General features: G+C 47.1%; 1 protein-coding gene across 2 annotated transcripts in view; it reads right to left on the reverse strand.

The window, feature by feature from the left end:
* Positions 1 to 8,287: 8,287 nt before the first annotated feature.
* LOC137533156 (cholesterol 24-hydroxylase-like) overlaps positions 8,288 to 23,062 on the reverse strand; it is an 85,634-nt gene continuing 70,859 nt past the window's right edge. Inside the window, exons 12-14 of one of the 2 annotated variants that reach the window (XM_068254371.1) lie at positions 22,607 to 22,717; positions 21,771 to 21,859; positions 8,288 to 8,755 (exon numbers count right to left, since the gene is read on the reverse strand). In XM_068254371.1, coding sequence (XP_068110472.1) covers positions 8,746 to 8,755; positions 21,771 to 21,859; positions 22,607 to 22,717 — 210 coding nt within the window. In that variant the 3' untranslated portion in view covers positions 8,288 to 8,745. Of the gene's footprint in view, positions 8,756 to 9,695; positions 9,850 to 21,770; positions 21,860 to 22,606; positions 22,718 to 23,062 lie in introns of those variants that run through there. The other variant, XM_068254370.1, reaches the window with a different exon arrangement.

A 23,062-nucleotide genomic window follows, 5' to 3' on the forward strand; every position in this document is an offset into this window, starting at 1 on the left:
TACATCACTTTTTAGGTCACATATTACACTGAAAGACATTGAAGTGCTTGCGATTTTTTTTGCAATTTTTTGCAATTTTGTTTTCATGTGTGATTGTGGGAGCCTGTGTAGTAGTTGTCCCAACATACAACATGATCCTGCCTTGGCAGCATACCCTGTGGCTAAAATCTGTTTCACCTCCTTGGCGGTATGATTCCTTCTGATTTTACAATCAGAATTGTACAATTTTTTCATGTGCTTTTAGACCCTAAAATTATGAAAAAAAAACATACCAGCAGAGAGTCTGCAGCCCCAGCACTTACTGACCTCTCTGGGCTCCAGCGCTGCAGTTTTCCCTCCGTCCTCCGGGTGGCGCTGTAATCCTAAAGTGAGATTGCCAGCTGTCGTCATGACGACAGACGGCGATCGCACCAGGGGGAAGCAGAGCCTTGGAGGAGGGGAAGAAGAATGGCGGCTGACGTTGGGATCCCCCGGGAGGTGGGTTGAAATGTCCGTTGCGCGCATTGCTCCTCTGGTGGCTACCCTGAATGTAGGACGGGTTACCGCTCTGAGCTGCGGTTTTCCTCCCCAACTGTAGCTCGGGGTTGCCGCCAAGGTGGTTAAAAGGGAGTTAGCAAAGGACTTAGGTACACCACACAGGTAGTCTTTTCCTAAAACTGCTCCACTTGAAGTTTTGTTTTTTTCATGTCTTATTAATGCTGTTTTAGGAATGGTCTATCTGTGTCGTATTGTCGAGAAATGGCAGTGCATCCAAACCAGGCTGCATCTAAATGACTTAACAGCAAAGGCATAAATGCACCCAATTGCATTTGAAACAGGTGCTACAATTTACACTTATGGAGGATGTTAGCTTCCAAAACAGGTTGCATGCATACATTTTTTTGTTCTAGACCCTTCCACCGCAGTGAGGTCATCCTATTGGAAGGACCCAAACCTCTGTTTTAAACAACCAGAAAATGACATGCAAACATTAATTTGACCTGCGAGCAGATAGCAATTAAAGAACAGGTGACACCCATGCTAACATAGAAATTAAAAACACACATATAAGTAAATAAATACTAGTTCTACTTACATAACAGATGTATTGCACTGTTCACGTTATGATTCCTGTGAAATTTATAAAGGAAAAGCAGAGAATCCTATTCTAGGCAGTTTCCATCTTTGTTACCTTTGACCTCCTGACATAATTTCCTCCCTCACTTTTTCTCCTCTTGGTAATTGTGTATTCGTTACCTGCCCTCCTCCCAGATTCTTCAGACATTTCCACTAAGGCCTATATTAGGAAGTGCACTGTTTTATGTCAATAGAAGGAGGGGGAACTAAAGGGAAGAGGAGGAATATATTATAGATAAAAAGACACCCAGCATGAAACTGGCATTTAAAGGGCCAGTGCTCCTACAGTATGCGGTAACGCCAAACCATAACAGCAGAAAATGTTGTGAAAGTTTTGAATGCAGGATTAGCATCTTTATCACTTAATACACTCAGACCAGTTGCTGTTGAAATTCAATTGTTTTGGTGACAATCCTGCTTTAACGTAGAGGAAGGGGTGTAGCATGGGCCATGCACACCCTTCCAGGTATTTTATACAGGTTAGGGTCCCTTCCATTAGGGTGACCTCACTGTGGTGAATGGGCCTATTATGAAATTTTTTGCATGCAAACTGTTTTGGAAGCTAAATTCCTCCATTAGTGTAAATTAAGCACATGCTTCAGATGCAACTGGATGCATTTATGCCTTTAAGAGGCTCTGCACGCCATCTTGCTGTTAAGTCATTCAGATGCAGCCTGGTTTTGGAGGCACTGCCATTTCTCCCTACTGTGTACAGAAATGTAAGTTTTATTTTACTATCTGTGTCGTATACCTGGAAGTAAGTCCAACACTACCTCCTGTAACGATATGTGTCAGCAAGTGACAGAGTTCTGATTATTAGGTGATCTGCAGTATCACCTATAATACAGATATATACCTGATTATATGGTGATCTGCAGAATCACCAATAATACAAGTATACCAGACAGCTAATGTGATAGCAAGTATAGTGCTTGGTGCAACAGTAGCACTGTTCGGTTTAGCTATACCACACCAGAGGAGCTGGTGGGCACTAACAGTACAGAGCTCCTCACCAGAGACAAGGGCCCTCTGGTGAGAGGAGAGAGGTCAGACTAATCGAGTTGGCAACAGACAGACAGATACAGTACCAAATCAGAAGGCAAAGGCAAGAAGGTTTAAACAGGCAGAGTCGGCAACAAGATCAGATAGGCAGAAGTACAGAATCACTGAACGGAGGGATAGTCAGAACGAGCTAGAGTCATATACAGATAATACACAGTATTTCAATTATAATTATAGCTATCAACAATTCCTATCTCTGTGTGAAATCCCCAGTTTCCTCCCGGATCAAAGCACACCGGATCTATCTAATGGTGGCCATACACCCTACAATAAAAACGTTTGATTTTCCCGTTTTTTCGATCTAAATGATCAAATTGAATGAAAGTTGAAAAAATGTTTTTTTTCGATCAAGAAATTCGAACGATTATCCCGTTTTTTCGGGAAAAATGATCGGACATGCTGGAAAAATCTTTATATTCGATCTAACGGAATAATCAAACTAAATTATCTAATTGAAAAATTGTACCATGTATGGCCACCATAACGTCTGAGCGCTAACACGAAGTATTCGCAACAGCAGACAAGTTGCAAGTGACTCGGCAAGGCTTAAAGAGACACTGAAGCGAAAAAAAAATATATGATATAATGAATTGGTTGTGTACTATGAATAATTACTAGAAGATTAGCAGCTAAGAAAATATTCTCATATTTTTATTTTCAGGTATATAGTGTTTTTTCTAACATTGCATCATTCTCTAATATGTGCAGATTACACAACACTCAGCATTCAAAATGATTCTTTCAGAGCAGTCTGTGAACTAATGACCTCTCCTCTGCCAGAGGAAAAGTAAATAGTTAACTAACAGTTGAGATAATAAAAGTCAGAAAACAGCCCTCTCCACGACTTTGAAAGTCGTAGAGATAATGGCTTTTTTGTATAGAGATAACAACTGGAGTTTCTTTACTCTTCCTGTACTGGAAACAATTAGACTGATGTATCTGATCTTAATGTTTTATTTCTTAGCTGTACTACACATACAAATCATAATATCATAGATTTTTTCGCTTCAGTGTCTCTTTAAGAAGCAGAGGAGACCCCTCCGGCACGCCCACTCCCATCAACCAATGAGGAGCGGCGAACATCTCCTCTGACGTCAGCCGACCGGCCGGTCAGCTGACGCGCCTCCTCCCCGCATAAAGGTCCTTTCTGTGCGCGCGCACACGCGACAATGCGACCCGATGTGCTGCTGACAAACCCGTCCTCGCCTGAGGCACGGATAGATCGCTAGGCAGGGAGATGGAGGCAGCTGCGGTGGTATCGCTGTTCACCGTAGCTGTCTCTTCCACGTTTGTTACACCTCAATTTTAAACATATTTTAGCGTATCTCTTTGATTTGGGTCCGCTTTAAAAAAAAATTACATCCATATCACATAAAATAGGTACTTTACATTAAAAGTGAACTCTGCTGACAGTCAGTTTTTATTATTTTTTTTTATTTAGGGTCTTGTTTTGTTATATTACTAATATTATTTTAATGTTATAAATGAGAAAGTTTGGATATTAGTTACACAATCATGCAACAATGGCTAAACGGATTTGAATGAAATTTGGCACACACATAGTGCATTACCTGGAATAACATATAGGATACTTTTTATCCCCATAACCAAAAAGTGGGTGGGGACAAATACAAATTTCACTGGGAAAATGTAAACTGCAGCCATTCTTACACTGTTAATGGCAGGGTTCTCAAATTTTGCACAGTTGGTCACTGGGTGACTGGGATTAAAATTCAAAAAAGTGGGTGGAGCCTACAAAAGCCAATTAAAATTCATTTATTGATTTTCAAGGGGAATATTTAATTTCTGCCATTCTTGCACTGTTAATGGCGCAAGCTTCAAACCTGGTACAGTTGGTCGTGGGGTGACCATCATTGGGTTCAAATTCAGAAAAGGGGTTGGAGCCACAGCCAATCAAATTTGTTTCATTTCAATGCAAATTATTGATGCCAAAGACTGTCAAGCTCACAAACTTGGTCATTGAGTAATTGTGTGCAGTGGCGTAGCTAAGAAGCTGTGTGCCCTGATGCAAGTTTTACAATGGGCCCCCCAAGCACTCTATACATAAAAATTGATACGGTGCACCAAAACCTGCGCATGGCAACTACAGTGCCAGAGGTGCAAGAAGGGATGGGGAACACATTGTTAATGATCACTACTATTCAAAGTATCTATAGAAGTTATTATTATAAGCACAGGACCAATAGAGAGCTAATACTGTAGTTGTGGATGGGCCCTCCGGGGCCCTTTTGGCCCAAGGGCCCCGATGCGGTCACTACCTCTGCAACCCCTATTGCTACGCCCCTGATTGTGTGTTAGGGTTTGAAAAAGTGGGTGGAGCCAACACCAGTCAAATACATACGCAGGAGCTGAACGGCAGAAAAAGTAGACAGATGATAAAGAGAAATTTATAGTCTGTTTTTTTTTCAAATATAATATATTATTTCAAAACTTGTCATAGTAAGACCATGTTTCACTGAATAATCATCTAATATTTAACATTATATAATTATACAAATATAAAAAAATGAATATCCCACCTCTGTCCTACCTTATATCTCAGAACACACTTATATAAGTTACAAAGCATGTTTTTAGATTCATTGCACAAAAATACTTCATTTGGCAACATTACCCACACTTAGATGTTTACCTACCGAGATGACACAAAATAGCTTACATAAATATATAACTTATTTTTCGGACAATAAGACTCCAGAATATAAGATGCACATAGGTTTAGAGGACAAAAAACAGGGAAAAATATATATACTAAACCTGGTGCATCCAGGGTGTAGGGGTATCTTGTGGATTATGCCCCCTTTATACCTCATGCCCCTTGTATCTCTTATGTCTCCCTGTGTCTTTCTCTGTCCCCCTTGAGTCTTCCATATGTCCTCCTCTATGCCCCTTTGTGTCCCTCTTATGTCCTCCTTTGTGTCCCTCGTGTCCTCCTCTATGCTTCTTTGTGTCCCCGTGTCCTTCTCCGCATGGGTACAGTACAGGGAGTCTGCGACATTGTTGGAGGTTTGTATTGGCCGGCGTTCACAAGTCAGGAACTCTCTGCATTTGGACTGTCTATAAGACGCAGGGAGTCTTGCTCAAAGAACTTACTAAATAGGTGCTGGTTTACTGAATTAGGAAGAGCCAAGTTTTGAACCCAGGTCTCCTACATCAGAGGCAGAGCCCTTAACCATTACACTATCCAGCCACTACACTCCAGACATCCAGGGTTTTCCTTCCTAGTAGGTGAGTCTCTGACATTTTTTTACAGGGCACTTCAGTATTGCTTTAACTGCTTGCCGACCGCTCCACGCCAATTGGCGTGAATGCGGCGGCAGCCTCTCCACGCCGATTGGCATGAATGGCCTGGAATGGGGATTGCAGCATCCCCGCTCTGATGATGGAGCTCCGCTCCACCTTCAGCCTCCCAGCGGCGATAGCCGCTCGGAGACTGTTAGACGATGAAACCACCGTCTAATAAGTCTGTACAGGGCTGCGATCTAAGTCAGCGCTGTACTGGGGACAGCCGTGTGACACGCCTGTCCCCCTGGGGGGCAAACAAGTGATCGGCTTTCATAGGCTGAAGTCTATGACAGCCGATCATGCTGATTGGCTGGCTGGGGAAGGGAGGGTTACAAAATTCATAAAAAAATAGGCATTTTTATTTACAAAAAAAAAAAAAAAAAAAACATTGGGGGAAGCGATCAGACCCTCTCTGTTGGTGGGGAGAAAAGGGGAGGGGGGGAATCACTTGTGTGCTGGGCTGTGCAACCCTGCAGCGAGGCCTTAAAGCTGCAGTGGCCTATTTTGCTAAAAATGGCCCGGTCTTTAGGGGGGGGGGGGGGGTTAAGACCGTGGTCCTCAAGTGGTTAAAGTAATAAAACACCAGAACTATCATAGAGAAGCTGGTCTGTAAGAAAACATTGTCGAGTTAAACAGAGGTGGAGATGGAAGCTCACTTGACACATCCTTCAGCTCTTGCCAGCAAGGTGAGATGGGAATGTACAACAGTAAAACAATGGTAGGTATATATCTACGTCAGCTGTGGCACTCTCCAAGCCACAGCGACATAGATATACTGACCTGCTTGCAGCCCTGTTGTGCAGGAACAGGTGCGCTTCAGAGCGCACCTCCCGGCACTAACAGCTGCAATACTAATTGGTGAAAGGGAAAATGTTCCCTTGTAGTCAATTAGTAACCCCCCCTGCGGATGAACGATCACCGCTGTAGCAAACAGCGGTGATCCTTCATCTCTCCCCTCGGTGGCCAGATCTGTAAAAACAAAAAAGGATCAGAAAGCAGCCTGACTCACCTTTTCCTGTTCCAGCGATCAGCCTGCAGCCCAAGCCTCCGATCCCCGCTCTGCATGCAGCCCTGTGATGCTGAATAGCCGAGTCCCGGCTTGATGACGTCATCAAGCCGGGACCCGGTAACCAGCATCACAGGGCTGCGTGCAGAGCGGCGATCGGAGGCTTGGGCTGCAGGCTGATTGCTGGAACGAGATAAGGTGAATCAGGCTGCTTTCTGATCATTTTTTTATAGCCATCTGGCCACCGAGGGGACTGCCTAGGTGGGGCATCTGGCTGGCACCTATGGGGGTGCGTGGACCCTTGGTGGGGGGTAAACTGTGCAGCTGGGGGGGGGGATGAAGTAAGAGGGGCCACATATTTTAATTGTAAGTGTATAATTTTATACTAGGGGCAGATCTGGCTATAATGGTGGGGGGGGGGGGGGCTAATCCGGGGTGTACCCGCTAATCCTGAGGGGGCATCTGACTATAATGGGGGACCACTATTCCTGGGGACACATTTGGTTATAATGAGGGGCAGAAATCCTGGGGATACATCTGTCTATCTATACTGGGAGGTGCCAAACACAGAGGACACATCGGGCTATACTGGGGGTGACTGATATTGGGGACACATCTGGCTATAGGGGGGGGGGGGGTCTGATACTCGGGACGCATTTTGCCATCAATACTGGGGGACATAATACTGGTGACATGTTTTTATCTCCTGTGGCACTTTTTATTTTTAAACTGGAATTGATAAAAACTGAGAAAAAATGCATTTCTCTCATTTTTTCCCTCTTTTTCCCATCAAAATGCATAGAAAACTTTTTTGGTCTAGGGACAAAATACCCGCCAATGAAAGTCTAGTTTGTCCTGAAAAAAAGATACCTATATTACTTAGGTGTCATGAGTAGGGATAAAGTTATGGCTGATTGAATAGGGGCATAGCTAAAACGTCAAAATTGCTTTGGTCAATAAGGGGAAAACAAGGTCCGGATGCGAAGTGGTTAAAGACTCTCCAGTGTATCATTTTCCATAGTAATGTATTTAATTAACAACCTATTATTTGTAGAATAATGGCTCTTTGTTTCTCTGTTAGTTGAAACTTTTAAAGGAAAACTTTGATGAAAAAAGTAAGCAGTTCAAATCTGACAGGTTTTGGACCAGTCCATTTCCTCATGGGATATTCTCAGGGTTTTCTTTGTTTTCAAAAGCATTTTCTGAACAGCAGTTGCTAATCTAACTGGCAAAATAGCGTGCAAGTGAGTAGGGAGGCTGTCTGGTATCTTACTATTTTCGCAGTTAAATTGCCATTCAGGAAATGCTTTGGAAAATAAAGAAAGCCTCATGAGGAGATGGACTAGCCCACAACCTGTCAGTTCTTTCAGATTTTAACTGCTTACTTTTTTAACTGTAGCGGTTCTTTAAGTTAAATTTAAAGTAATAATATGAAAAGTGGAAATATATGTATCTATGGGTGTACTACGATCTACATGCCTTTTCGTAGGCAGCTCTTCCATTTAAGTATAGTAAATTGAAAAAGTGCTGCTGCTGGAGAATGGGCATGGAACAGTGACTACTGCTTGCAGTACGAAGATGTTGATGTTAGCCAAAGGTCACTGCCCCACCCACCATATCCTCCCTGCCCCACCCCACATACCCTCCCTGCCCCACCCCACATACCTTTCACTGCCCCACCCCCTTGCAATCTGCAGCCTTGTTGCCTTTATACTCTCAGGATGTACCTCCCCCAGGACTGCTCTGACCTGCATCATACAGAAAGTGATTATTCTTTCTGTCCAGAGCCGGATCATCCACAAGGCCATTCTAGGCAGTTGCCTAGGGCCTGGAGAGAGTCTAGGGGCCTGGTGGTTGTTATCACCCACCAAATCTTACTAAAAAATCCAGGTGATCATCAGCGGTGGACAAAAAACTGATATTCCATTCCTGTTTCTGTCACTATGACCGCACTGCCAATAAGGTTTAATGTGTGCAATATATTTATTAACGTGTTAACTAAAACTGGTGATCGTCTATTGGCAGCGCTGATTATAGTGGAATAAAAACTTGAGCTAAACTTTATTAAATAAGGTAGGAACACAACGTCCATCACAGAGTCCGTCTAGTCTGGGATCTCCGTTGCCTCATACGAAGCCTCAGTCTGCAGAACACGCCCTCTGCTGGCTCCAGGGTGCCAGTGCCGGCGATCCTGCATGTCTGCCCCTCGACTAGCTGAAAATGGAACCTGTGCACAAGCTTAGCCATTATAATCTTCATATGGATCTGCAAAAGGAGAGAAGAGAACCACATATCAAATCCTTGTCCAGGCAGGGTTTCATTTACATGCAGGTAAAGGGACTCAGATGCTGTGGGTATGCATATAAGCATACCCAGGGCTATTTGGTTAAAGTAAGATACTTACTGGCTGGCTGCTATCCATTACATGGGATCAGCGACTCTGACATAAAGTCGTGCTGTGACCCCGGAATAGGAAGCCTGCGGGTCTTCTCTGTGCATGCGCAGGCTTCCTGACTTCTTCCTCCACTCTGCGCATGAACCGCAAAATGACGTGCGGCAGAGGGAGGAGGAGGAATCCTGTGCATGTGCAGAGAGGACCTGCAGGCTTCCTGTTCCGGGGTCACAGCATGACTTTATGTTAGAGTCGCCGATCCCATGTAATGGATAGCAGCCAGCCCGGGAGCAGGAGTGCTTACCTAAGGGGCTGAAGAGTGTCTCCTCTTAACCCAATAGCCCTGGATATGCTTATATGCATACCCACCGCATCTGTTTAGGGTACCGTTAATAGAACAATACTTTAAATTAATTATGCCTAAAAAGTTTTGTAAAAAAAAAAAGTGAAAAAGAAAATGATCTGCCCTAACAGTTCCTAGTTCCTCAGCAATTGGCAAAGCATGACCAGGGTAGGGCTCTAATTGAGCTGACCTTCATAATTACCGTAACATAAGCTATGACACCCAATTGGAGTTATAAGGCCACAGCTTTATTACAGTGTTAACATTAAACATTAGTTGAGCTGTGACAGCGAAACATTGAAATAAAAAGATGATTAAAAAGGGGGGAGGGACAAGAAACACATATTACAACAACAATCATATTTCCATTAACAGATGGCGGGGCGCTTGAGCGCTCTGCAGGTCCCTTGACAATGCCCTTGCGTGCTGGCCACTAGCCTTCGGCTTACATTATCACATTACACCACCACTCCTCACTCCATTATGCATTATCCATTATCATGATATTTCATTATGGGATCCTCTTTCGACTCATTCATTGGTTATGCCAGCTCAGTGGTGAATACTTTCTCGATGTCCAAAGCTACGGCATTGCCAAGGACCCGCCCTCGGCTGTGACGAAGTCTGTAGGGATACAACAAGTTTGCATTGTTATGGGGTGTTCCCAACACCCATCCTGCCACTTGCTACCGACGAGCAAGCGGCAATGGGAGGGTGGGTGGGAGAAGTTTGCTGTATCCACACGATCCAAGAAGGGAGGCTGAAAGGCCAGCCCCCTGGTCTTATAGTGTCCTGGCCTCAGGCCAGGACACTCCACCTTTACTTCACACCTGGCGACCCTATTGTCTCTGGACAGTCCAGCTCAGAGCCCACCCGGTCACGCCTCTTCTCGCCCTAGCTTCGCCCAGCTCTCAGGTTACTTGACCAGGGTAGGGCTCTAATTGAGCTGACCTTCATAATTACCGTAACATAAGCTATGACACCCAATTGGAGTTATAAGGCCACAGCTTTATTACAGTGTTAACATTAAACATTAGTTGAGCTGTGACAGCGAAACATTGAAATAAAAAGATGATTAAAAAGGGGGGAGGGACAAGAAACACATATTACAACAACAATCATATTTCCATTAACAGATGGCGGGGCGCTTGAGCGCTCTGCAGGTCCCTTGACAATGCCCTTGCGTGCTGGCCACTAGCCTTCGGCTTACATTATCACATTACACCACCACTCCTCACTCCATTATGCATTATCCATTATCATGATATTTCATTATGGGATCCTCTTTCGACTCATTCATTGGTTATGCCAGCTCAGTGGTGAATACTTTCTCGATGTCCAAAGCTACGGCATTGCCAAGGACCCGCCACAGCATTCGTCCTTGCCCTCTCAAGGGCGAATGCCCGCCCATACGCAGAGCGCTGCCTCGAGAGCCTCTCTCAGGCCATATAAGAAGATGGTGTTGCCCAGATCATTTAGGTGCACGCCGTCCCTCTCCAGGTGCCCTGCCGGCCTTTCGAGCAGCGTGTGACGTACCGCTAACCCCCCAGACCTGAACATAAATTTCGAAATGGCTCTATTGATTTTTGCCCGAGACTGGTTTAGGACCTGCTCGGGCTTGCGCGGGCGCCAAGTTAGCCTGGGGATGATTTCCGACCACACTATGGTCATATGGGGGCAGAGTGACCACATCCGTGTGAATAGTGATATTAGCTCTTGCATCAGCAGATGCTGCTGCATATGCCCGACGTCGTTACCCCCTATATGGACCATTAGCACGTCGGGGGACCGCCTTGCTTTCACTAACTTAAAAAATTTTTGGGCCAGCCTCTCGACTGTCAGTCCTCCCTGGCTCAGCCAGTGAACCTCCACGTTGTCGCTTACCTGCCCGAGCCGACGGTCTCTGTCTCGCTTTGCCGCTCGTCGCTCAGCCCGCACTAGGTATGAATGCCCCATTATCCACACTATACATTTTCGTCGGCCTGTGAGGGATGATAGTCATTATAACATGCTACAGTACAAAATTTTTTTTTTTTTTTTTTTGATTGTTCCTCGCGCCCTACACTTATCGCTCCGCCAGGTGCGGGCGAATGTAAGACCTGAAACGGTGCGATTCCCATCTGCCGATCTTTTTAATCATTTCGGCGCCGAGGCCCCATCTGGTTGCCTCGGTAGCCGCCCCAATGCGAAATGAGTGTGACCCGTATTCGGCCGTGGCACACCCGATCCCTGTGAGTGTGCGTTTTAGCAGGGCTACGAACTGAAATCTGGACAGCGTAGTTCCGTCCTCGTGCCGCAGGAGCGGACCGGTTCGGTCAGATTGCCCCTGCATAAAACTTGTGTACAGTTGTACCGGGCAAGCCCTGCTCCCGGCCATCTCCCTGAGCCTAAGGGTTACTCCTTTGGCCCTCTGGTCCGTTTTTGATCTGGGAATGTGCACCCATAAGCTGCCTTGGGTTACTGAAATATCCTTTCGCTGTATCCCCCCCCGCTATTTCTATTGGGGCCTACCAGCTCCCCCACCCTCAAAGCTCCATGGAAAGCTAGCGCAAAAGCCAGTTGGAACAGCCGAACTTCGTGTGCACTGCGGCAATGTACCTCCAGTGCGTTCAGTAGTTCGATCAGTAGTGCCAGCGTAATGGGCCTTCGGCAATCACCTCCCAACTCCTCCTTACCCCTACGTCTAAAACCCTTGACCACCTGGCGAATCATGAAGACCTTGGTTAAATCTTCCTCCCCCCTCAACTTAAATAAGAATGCCAGTGCCGCCATGGCCTTGTCCACTGCGGAGGGTGACGTAGCCGTGGCACATACGTTGTCGAGGAAATGGAGCATAAGGCTCCTTTTCTCCTCGGGGTTCCTCGTTGGGTGCCTGATTTCCCAGTCCGCCCACCTATTCCATACTCTGGTGTAGGCCCTCCAAGTGGCTGGTGAGATGGACTGTCTCACCCAACTTGCCAGTCTGTCGAGACTGTGTCCCATAGGCCTGGTGGTATCTGTGTGGGCCTCTCGTCCGCCTCTGGGGCCAACTTCCGAAAACGGTCCAGCTGAAAACGAGACAGTGCGTCAGCTATCCCGTTCTCCTTACCGGGGATGTGTACTGCCCTGAAGCTAATGTTATGCTGCAGACACTTTAGTACGAACTGCCTGATGAGACTCACAACTGGGGGCGATGATGAAGTCAGACTATTTACTGCTGCGACTACTGCCATGTTGTCCGTGCGAAATCGGACTGCTCTGTTGGCTAGCTCGTGGCCCCAGGCCAACAGTGCTACTACCAGCGGGAAGAATTCTAGAAAGGCCAGGTTCCTCCCCAGTGGTGATCGGAGCCATGGGTGTGGCCACCTGCCGCTCACCCACCGTCCTTTGAAATAAGCTCCAAAGCCTGTGGACCCCGCAGCGTCGGTGAAGAGCTGCAGCTCCTCGTTCGTGCGCCACTCTTGGGGCCACAGCGTTCTCCCATTATAATCTGCCAGGAACGATTCCCAGACCCTTAAGTCATCTTTTGTCTCCCGTTTTAGCCTGATGAAGTGGTGGGGCTGCTGTATTCCTTTCGTCAGAAAGGCTAGGCGCCTGCAGAAGATCCTGCCCATTGGCATGACCCTGCATGCAAAGTTGAGTTTACCCAGTAGTGACTGTATTTCTCGCAGTGTCCTTTTCTTGGCTGCCAGGGATTTTCCCACTTCAAGCCTGAGGTCACTCACCTTGTCCTCAGGTAGTCTGAATTCCATCGCCTCCGAGTCTATCTCTATCCCCAGAAACTTGATCTGCCTCGTTGGTCCTTCAGTTTTGTCAGCTGCTAATGGTACCCCGAATAGGTCAAATGTGTCTACCAGCGTGCGCATCAGCTGCCCGCATTCGCCCGACCCGGCCGGGCCCACGCAAAGGAAGTCGTCCAAGTAATGAACTATGCCTTTGGAACCGCTTTCGTTCTTCACCACCCATTCTAGGAATGTGCTAAAGGCTTCGAAATACGCGCATGATATTGAGCAACCCATGGGCAAGCATCGGTCGACATAATATCTTCCCTCAAACTTGCATCCCAACAGGTGCAGGCTATCCTTGTGCACCGGCAGTAGGCGAAAGGCCGATTCTATATCTACCTTGCCCATTAAAGCCCCTTGGCCTTTTCCTCTCACCAGGGCTGTTGCCCTGTCAAAGGATGCGTAGTGTACCGCTGCTAAGTCCGGGTCGATCCCGTCGTTTACCGATGTGCCCCGTGGGTGCGACAGGTGGTGGATAAGGCGGTATTTACCTGCCTCTTTCTTGGGGACCACGCCTAGGGGTGATATGTGTAGATTGGGAATGGGTGGGTGTTGATAAGGACCTGCCATCCTTTCCATGGCTAGCTCCTTATCCAGTTTTTGCGCCACCACCTCTGGGAATTGATACGCGGATTTTAAATTTTTGCACCTGTCATTTGGGTAGGCCGTTTCGCATGGTATTCTAAACCCCTCCCGAAAACCATATGCTAGCAGGTCGGCCTGTTCCCTATTGGGGTACCTGTCTAGCCATGGGGCCATCGCCCCAACTTTAACTGGCGTGACTCCCTTTTCCAGCTCCTTGCTCTGCCTTGACCCCTTGTGCGTTTCTGTTCCTTTTGTAGCATTTTGCCCCTGGGTGCCCACTGGCCCCGCAGACTGCGCAATCGTGCTTATACCTGCATGTGGTTCCCCGCTTGCAGGTATCGTTGTTGTAGTTCCAGCATAGACCCTTTCTTTGCTGGGCCAGCGAGGCATCCGCCCCGCCGGCACCTGCTTGAAAGGGGGCGTTCTGTCCCCCTTTGTACCCGCCCCCGTATTCTGGTTTGGCGGGGCTACTCAGTGACATCCATAGCATGATGTCCCTGTGCTGCCACGTCAAAGATGACCTGACTGCCATCCTTTGGCGAAACTGCTCATCGTATAGCAGCCAGGCCTTCCCCCTGATGCCGTCTAGGTAGCAGAACATTGCTGCGCATTGTTCTGGGGTCTTTTCCCCCACTATGCTGGCGAATATGTGGAACGCCCTGGACCAGTTGGGGAATGTCCTGGGTATTAGTCTATACATTCTCCTTATGTCGTCCTCCTCCTTGCGGTGTTCCTTGCCCCTTTCCCATTTGTCTATGTTAGAGTTATCCAGGGGGAGCACTGTGAAAATGTCAATGTACTGACCCTTCCAAATTTTTTCCTTTGTCTCCTCCGACACATGGAAACCTAAGGGGCCCGCAAAACAGATGTAGGTGCTGCTCTTAGCCGAATCGGCTAGACGGGGTGCCCGTTCGGGCTTCTCGGTCGCTGCTACCTCTGGGGTTGCAGCGGCCGGCGGTTGATCGTTCCCCACCCCCGGAACCGAGCCGCACACCTCTGCCTGTTTTCCGGGCCTTGTTTCCTCCCCCCCACCCCAGGCCCCCACCTGCTGGGTGGTATTATTTGCCCTAATGGCCTTTAGAATCTCCAGCAGTAACGACCGCTGGTCCCCCTCCTGCGAAACACCACTAGCATTTGTAGAAGCATACATTTCATTGGCAGTCGTTTTGTTGTTCTCACCTGATTGGCTTTTTGCCTCCTGGGGGGTCGCTGGTCCATCCCTTCGATGTGGCCCCTGAGCCAAGTGCTCCCCGGAGCCGTGATGGGCGACCTGCGGAGGCAATAACCAAGAGGCGACCCCTTCTGCCCAGTTATATCGCTGTCGCGCGCCCTGTTGCTGCCGTCCTTCGGCGCTGCTGCTGTCCCGGCCTTGTGCCTGGTCCCCCCCCGCTTCCCCCGCGCCTTCCTGGTAACCCCATCCGCCCTCCTGCTGGCCCCCGTAATGGCCCTGGTCTTCCTCCTGGTCCCCCTCGCTCTCCCCTCCCTCCTCCGCCGAACTCACCTCCGTGGCGTGTTCTGGCTGCTGCTGCCGTCCTCTGTCCCTTTCCCGCCCGCTGGGCCTCTGAGCTGACGCCTGACCCCCGCCCTGGCCTCTTGTGGCCCCCCTGCCCGCTGCTCTCTTTCCCCCCGCCTTGCGACCCCCCCCCCTTCCGCTGCCCTGCGACCCTCTGATCTCCTGGGGCCCCCTCTGACTGCTGCTCCTGCCTCCCCCCACCATCCCCCGGCACCATGCTGGGGCTCTGCGGTGAGCCCTTAACTTGCTCCGGTGTCTGGCGGCTCGGGGCTGGGCCGTGCCCCCCTCGGTGGCCATGTGTGTATGGCCTATGGGTGGGGGTGGCCGCTTGGCTGCTGGCTGGGGATGGGGTGCGTGAGCCCTGCGCTGCGGGGGTTGTGTCCCCCCTGGTCCCACCGCTGTGTCTACCGCTGCGCTGGCTGCGCTGCCCGGGGTTCTTACCTGCCCCGTCCCGGCGGCGGCCATTTTGCCGTGGGCTGGCTGGTTTGGGACGGCGGCCATTTTCCCGGAGTCCCGGGTGGCGGCCATCTTGCTGGGGCTCCGGGTGGCGGCCATTTTGGTGTGGGCCTCGAGGGGGAAGAGGGAGGGGGCGTGGACCTGCCGCTGTTTGTTGCTGTCCGGGCGGGTGGGCCTCCTCGGTCGGGCAGTCTCCCGCACTCCGGCTCCTCTCTGCCCGCCCCACGTGGACCCCGCGATCCGCCGCCGCAGCCTGGGCCCCTATGCCCCCCGCGCCGACCACCGCCTCAATGGGCCCTTCCTCCCCCCGCCTCCTGCTCCTGGCTGGGGAGCCTGCGGGACTATACCGGACCGGGGGCCTCCTTCTCCTCGGGTTCTCCGGGCGCGGAGCCCTATCCAGGTCAGTGAGCTGGGCCTGTAGCCACAGCATCCCTTGCTCGCCTGGCATGGCCCGCACCCGGTCCCAGAGCTCCTGCATGGGGGCATCCATGGCTGTTTGCCCCTGCAGCTGCTCGGTGCTGGGGAGGGTGGGCTGAGGGGGAAAGCTTGGTGGGGTAGCTGGGCAGGAGGGTTGCGAGGGGTGGGATGCGACAGCCAGCGGCCACCTGGGGCACTTGGAGGGTGCTGCAAGGGCCTGGAGTGCTGTGAGGGGGCCGCTGTGCTGGGTGGGATGGATGGATGGCACACAAAGAGAAGACTTGGTGTGCCCAGAAGCTCCTTGGGGGAGATGCAATGCGAGGCAGGAACTGCAGATCGGTCGCCTGCAGCAGCTGTAAAGGCCTCGGTGAGTTGGGCCCGGAATGGGATGGGGTTTTGCCGGGCTGGGGTAGCCGGGATGAATGGGCAGGATGGATGGGGCTTGCAGGGGCTGCTGCTAACCGCTGGGGAAAAAGGCTGCTGTTGTGTGGGCCTGATGCTGGGCGATGGCTGGGGAGGGATTTCTGGCTAAGGCCTAGTAAGAAAAACTGCACTTACCCCAGCCTGAGCTCCAGCGAAGTTTAGAGTCAGTATAGAAAAATACTTATATTTACACAGATCTGTACATCAGTCCTGAAAGAGGGACAAATGAGGAAGAAAGAGGGACAGAAGGATAGGGTTCCCAAAGAGGGACTGTCCCTCCAAAAGAGGGACAGTTGGGAGCTATACTGCAGTAGTGTCTGAATAACACCAGAAACAAGCATTCAGCTAATCTGGTCAGATCTGCCAATATGTCAGAAACACCTGATTTTCATATGCTTGTTCAAGGTCTGTGACTAAAAGTATTAGAGACAGAGGATCAGCAGGATGCCAAGCAACTGGTATTGCTTAGTAATTATAATAATAATAATAATATTTTATCGGGATTTTCTCCCTGGGGACTCAAAGCGCTATGACCCTGCGTTATGCAGTCTCAAACGCTCGGGACAAGAGGTGGGTTTTTAGCCTTTAACGTAATAAAAAAAGTGCTTCATTTTTACAATAATTATGTATAAGTGACTTAGTCAGCGTTTGCCCATTGTAAACGCTTTCCTCTCCCTCATTTACAGTCTGACATTTATCACATGGTGACATTTTTACTGCTGGCAGGTGATGTTAGTGGAAGTAGCTGCTGCTTGCTTTTTTGGCAGTTAAAACAGCTATTTCCCACAATGCAGCGAGGTTCACAGACAGGAAACTGCCAGGACCATGGTCCTTACAGTTTCCTGTGGGAGGGGTTTCACCATAATATCAGCCATACAGAGCCCCCTGATGATCCATTTGTGATAAGGAAAAATTGGGGTAAAATGGGGTATCAGCTACTGATTAGGATGAAGTTCAATTCTTGGTAAAAGTTTCTCTTTAAAGGCTGAAGGACAGCAGAGAACATACATGATCTAGCAAACCTGGACTGGATTGTTTTTGCTACCTTGCCTGGGTCATAAAAGGACATAGTGGGGGCAGAGGTTGAGCAACAGCAAACATGCAGTTCCTTCAGTAAGAACATTTTTTTAAAAATACATTTATAATAGTTGCAGGCATGGGATGTGTGTGTGTGTGTTTACGTTGCTGATCGCCACTTTAAAGGACAACTGAAGTGAGAAGAATATCGGAGGCTGCCAAATTTATTTCCTTTTAAACAATACCAGAGTGACATTTAAGCCACGCCCCTGTCACACCCCTAATCATGCCCCAACACACCCCTAGTCACGCATACCATAAAAAGAGAAATATGTTGTTTTATAATTCAGACCACACTGGTCCTTTCTATCCTGGTTCATTTTCCTTCATATTAACCACTTTCCCCTCCTGGGCGTAGAGCTACGTCCAGGAGGCCATGTACGCTCCCGCGTGCTCCCGGCCGGGGATCTTTAGCCCAGGAATCAATGAATCAGGCCATGGTGCCCGATTACTGATTCTTCTCCCCCGCAGAAAAAGCGACAGCTTCTCTCGGAAGCCTCGCTTTTTCTGCCTCCTACGTCCCCCTACGTCCCTCTAAGCGTACATGTTACGCTTAGGGTGACGTCATGTAAACAAACCATCTTGTGGCCAAAAAATAAAACTACATCTACATTTAAAAAAAAAATAAAAAAAATATTTACATTAAAAAAATTACTATTTACATCCCACCCTCCCAAAAATACCCAAATAAAATGTTTAATAATAATAAAAAATAAAAAAAAACCACATAAATATTTACCTAAGGGTCTAAACTTTTTAAATATCTATGTAAAGATGAACTATTTCTATTTTTTTTTTATTATAAGCTTGTAAATAGTGATGGATGCAAAACAGAAAAAATGCACTTTTATTTTCAAATAAAATATTGTCGCCATACATTGTGATAGGGAGGGACATAATTTAAACGGTGTAATAACCGGGACAAATAGGCAAATACAATACGTGGGTTTTAATTATGAAGGCATGTATTATTTTAAAACTATAATGGCCGAAAACTGAGAAATAATTTTTTTCCGTTTTTTTCTTATTCTTACTGTTAAAATGCATTTACAGTAAGGTAGCTCTTAGCAAAATGTACCACCCAAAAAAAGCCTAATTGGTGGTGGAAAAAACAAGATGTAGATCAATTCATTGTGATAAGTAGTGATAAAGTTATTGGCTAATAAACGGTAGGTGAACATTGCTCGGATGCATAAAGTGAAAACGACTGAGGGCTGAAGTGGTTAACATTTGAAAATAAGAATATATCAATTTAAAAGATGGGAATAAAGTTTAGAGTCAGTATAGAAAAATACTTATATTTACACAGATCTGTACATCAGTCCTGAAAGAGGGACAAATGAGGAAGAAAGAGGGACAGAAGGATAGGGTTCCCAAAGAGGGACTGTCCCTCCAAAAGAGGGACAGTTGGGAGCTATACTGCAGTAGTGTCTGAATAACACCAGAAACAAGCATTCAGCTAATCTGGTCAGATCTGCCAATATGTCAGAAACACCTGATTTTCATATGCTTGTTCAAGGTCTGTGACTAAAAGTATTAGAGACAGAGGATCAGCAGGATGCCAAGCAACTGGTATTGCTTAGTAATTATAATAATAATAATAATATTTTATCGGGATTTTCTCCCTGGGGACTCAAAGCGCTATGACCCTGCGTTATGCAGTCTCAAACGCTCGGGAAAAGAGGTGGGTTTTTAGCCTTTAACGTAATAAAAAAAGTGCTTCATTTTTACAATAATTATGTATAAATGATTTAGTCAGTGTTTTCCCATTGTAAAATATTTCCTCCCCCTGATAATCCATTCTGACATTTACCACATGGTGACATTTTTACTGCTGGCAGGTGATGTCAGTGGAAGGAGATGCTGCTTGCTCTTTTGGCAGTTGGACCCAGCTGTAAAGAGCTGTTATTTCCCACAATGCAATGAGGTTCCCAGACAATAAACTGTCAGGACCATGGTCCTGACATCACACTGTGGGAGGGGTTTCACCACAATATCAGCCATACAGAGCTCCCTGATGATCCGTTTGTGAAAAGGAAATGATTTCTCATGGGAAAGGGGGTATCAGCTACTGATTGGGATGAAGTTCAATTCTTGGTTACAGTTTCTTTTTAAAGCTGTCCAGAGAAGGAGACTCTCGCACTGATTGTGGAAGTGAGTTCCATAGAGTAGGAGCTGCATAGGAAAAGGCCCAAACACCAAATGTTTTTAAGTGGATCCTGGGAATAAGGAAATAAATATAGCAGCCTCCATATCCCTCTTGCTTCAGTAGTCCTTTAAAGGAAATCTGTCGTTGTGTGAGAGGGATATGGTGGCTGCCATCATGGCCGGATTTCTGGAAAGGCCGGAAAGGCCACGGCCTAGGGCACGAAAATAAGATAAGATAAGAAGGGCGGCATGACTTGGAGAGAGAAGAGGTCATATGTCAAAGTAAATCATCTCTTCTGGTCCCGCAGTGCAGCCAGGCAGCGCCCTGCTCTGCTGAATTCCAGAGTTCCCCAATCCCTGCTTCTCTCTCACACTTCCTGATGTGTTATAACAATCAGGATCAATCATAACTGTCACCATTCCTCTGTATGATGGACATACAGATGATGTGAGAAATGCCAGGGATTTACATTACAAAGCAGATAGAACTAAGTTAGGATGAGTTTTAATGCAGGCATTCCCAAACATCAGTGAGGTCTGCTAGTTTCTTCACCTTTTTTACAGCTTTGACACTGACCCAGCAGTTGTAAATTACTTTAACTAATCCTAATTTATGACTCTATCTTTTTTTCCTAGCTAGCAGTGATCGCTTGTCTGATTCAGTTAACTCTTTCCTGGCTCATTTCTGTCCTTCATCTCCTACCATCTATGAGAACTGCTTGCTTCCCTTTCATTGCTAAACTGTGACTTTAAAGGACACCTGAGCTGTTACTACCTCTATGCTAGTGTGTATGGTTTGGCATCCTTCTGCTTTCCTGTAGCAGCAGAGCATTGTACCATCTTAGCCATCAGCGAAAGCAGAGAGTTTTGAATCAGGATACCATTTAATTGCTTAAAAGAAAAAGAGAAAGCTTTCTGCTAATAAGCCTTCTTCATACTTTGTTGCTGTATACTGTCAATATGTTAGAGCACACCACCATATGTACATTCAGCATTCAAAAGAAATGCATAGATTTTTCAGCAAATATAAAGAAATGTCATTCAGATGCTTTAAAGTGGAGCTGAACTCTTGCACAGGACAGAAGAAAAACAGAGAAATGTACCCTGTATGTATTTAGAGAGCCTGTCTAATTCCCCCTCATTTGTGTCTAATCACAAGTTGTAATTTATCTCTACAATGTGTCACCTGACTGCCACAACATCTAAGCTCCTTTGAAAGAACAGGATGTTAGCAATACGTCTGCTTCCATAAAAGCAGGAAGTAGACACACTGCACATTTATTGCAGGATTTGTATCAGCTGTAACAAAGAAATGTTTTTGTTTAAAGGTTATGTTGTTGCATATCTTTTAGAGCAGAGAGGAAGTTCTGAGTTCAGGTCCACTCTAATTACAACAGAACATCCAAAGTGGGTCCTGACAGGATGTTTGCTGCTTACCTGTTCTCTGTTTTGGATGGGCTTTTCTCCATTGCACTGCCCTGCCACCTGTTTGTGGCTCCGACTGCAGCCAGTCTCACAGAGGACAAAGAAGCAGCGCATGCTCTGGCCACTCGCGCTCTCTGTAATTTCTCGCTCCTGCTCATGGCCGGTACAGTGTTATGCATTCTTGACAAGTACCGGTCATACATCAGTGTCATTTCTCAAGCCTGCATGCCCAGAACACTGTCGGCTGCTATGCACATTCGGGCAGGAGCGCAAATTACAGGAATTATTTGTTGAATGGGGGGCAGAGCAGCACAACTGAAATGAGCCCATTCAAACTACAGGCCTAGGGCACTGGAAAGTACAAATCCGGCCCTGGCTGCCATATTTATTACCTTTTAAACAATACCAGTTACCTGGCAGTCCTGCTGATCTCTTTGGTTACAGCTGTGTCTGAATCACACACCTATAGCAAGCATGTGGCCAAACCAGTCAGACTTCAGTCAGAAGCACCTGACCTACATACATGTTCAGGCTCTATGGCTAAAAGTATTGGAAGCTGAGAATCAGCAGGACAGCCAGGCAATCTGCATTTCTTAAAAGGAAATAAATATGGCATCCCCTCCATATACCTCTCACCTCAGCTGTACTTTAATACAGCAATCTGCAGAAAGAAAAGCACTGTTCTAGTAATCGGATGCTGGGCACCTGCACACTTAGGTGTATCGCCTTGTTCTTACTCTGCTTCATCAGGGTGGAATCTGTCCGGATTGAAGATCAGGGGGTCCTGGAAGAACTGCTCCATCCTTCCCATGACATAGGAGTCCAGCTGTAAAGACAACAGAGTGTCAGTCTCTTCTGCACCTCACCAGAGTGCTAAGCCGGCCATACGATCATCAATTTACCCAATTCCTGGCAGATTCGTTTTACTCTGATGTAGGGGCGTCGGCAGTGATACCAGGCAGTCATACAGGTCTTCTTCACTTCCTGTTCAGACTACAAGTCCTGTGCAGCCAGCCAACCACCATGCGGCTTCTATCCCATGTCACATTGCACAAGACTGAAACCACATAGTGATTGGCTGGCTGCACGGCACTTGCAAACTGAAAAGTACGTGAAGAGGGACCTTCATCATTACCGAGAGTGGGTAATGTAGAAGGCTCCACTCCACTGACGCTCTGCATTATGTCCAGAACCGGGTCCTCTAGCTTCAGGGGAGGTCTGCTGATTGCTTAGGTCAGGGATACCAAACTCCAGTCCTCGAGGGCCTCACACTTTTTATGGCACAGCTCAAGTGAATTGATGGGACTGAATCAGGAAAGGGTGGGGTTCATCAAGCAGAACGCATTTCTCCATTTCTCTGACCATCCCAAACACTGGAGATTGATGACGCCTGTGGCTTAGGCTCTCCAGTATTCTCAGTTTGCTCCTTGGAGAGCATAACAAAGCAGGTCTCCGACAATTCCCCTTCCTTTTTTTTTCCCAGCCTGGACGATTCATCGGATTCAATATGATAACACACCAGGATACCTAGAAAGGTCTACAAAGGATCTACAGAAACTTTGTATAAACTTACCAACACAGTAACATGAGGGGGGATCCTTATACCATGAAGGACTATTTCTTCTTCCAGAGCCCGGGATGTTCCAGGTGCCGGAGAGTATAATCTCAGAGTCTCCTGTAGAACCTAAATAAAGTACATGCACACTTTGTCACATCATTCCGGGACACTAAAAGTAGCCACACACGATACAATTATATGATCCAATTTCACGGCAATTCAATAAAAAAGAACGGATTTGGCGATAAATCGAAAGTTTTTTTTTTCTTCGAGCAAAAACTCCATTTGGATTTCCCATTTTTATTCCATAAAAGTTGATCGGGAATGGTAGATTTTTTTAAATCAATTTTTATGAAAATTGAATGGTGTGTGGTAGATTGTCAGTTTATTAATATATACAGGATCTTCTCAAAAAATTAGCACATTGTGATAAAGTTCATTATTTTCTGTAATATACTGATAAACATTAGA

Source organism: Hyperolius riggenbachi, chromosome 9 (genome assembly GCF_040937935.1).
Source record: "Hyperolius riggenbachi isolate aHypRig1 chromosome 9, aHypRig1.pri, whole genome shotgun sequence".
Classification (NCBI taxonomy): Eukaryota; Metazoa; Chordata; class Amphibia; order Anura; family Hyperoliidae; genus Hyperolius; species Hyperolius riggenbachi.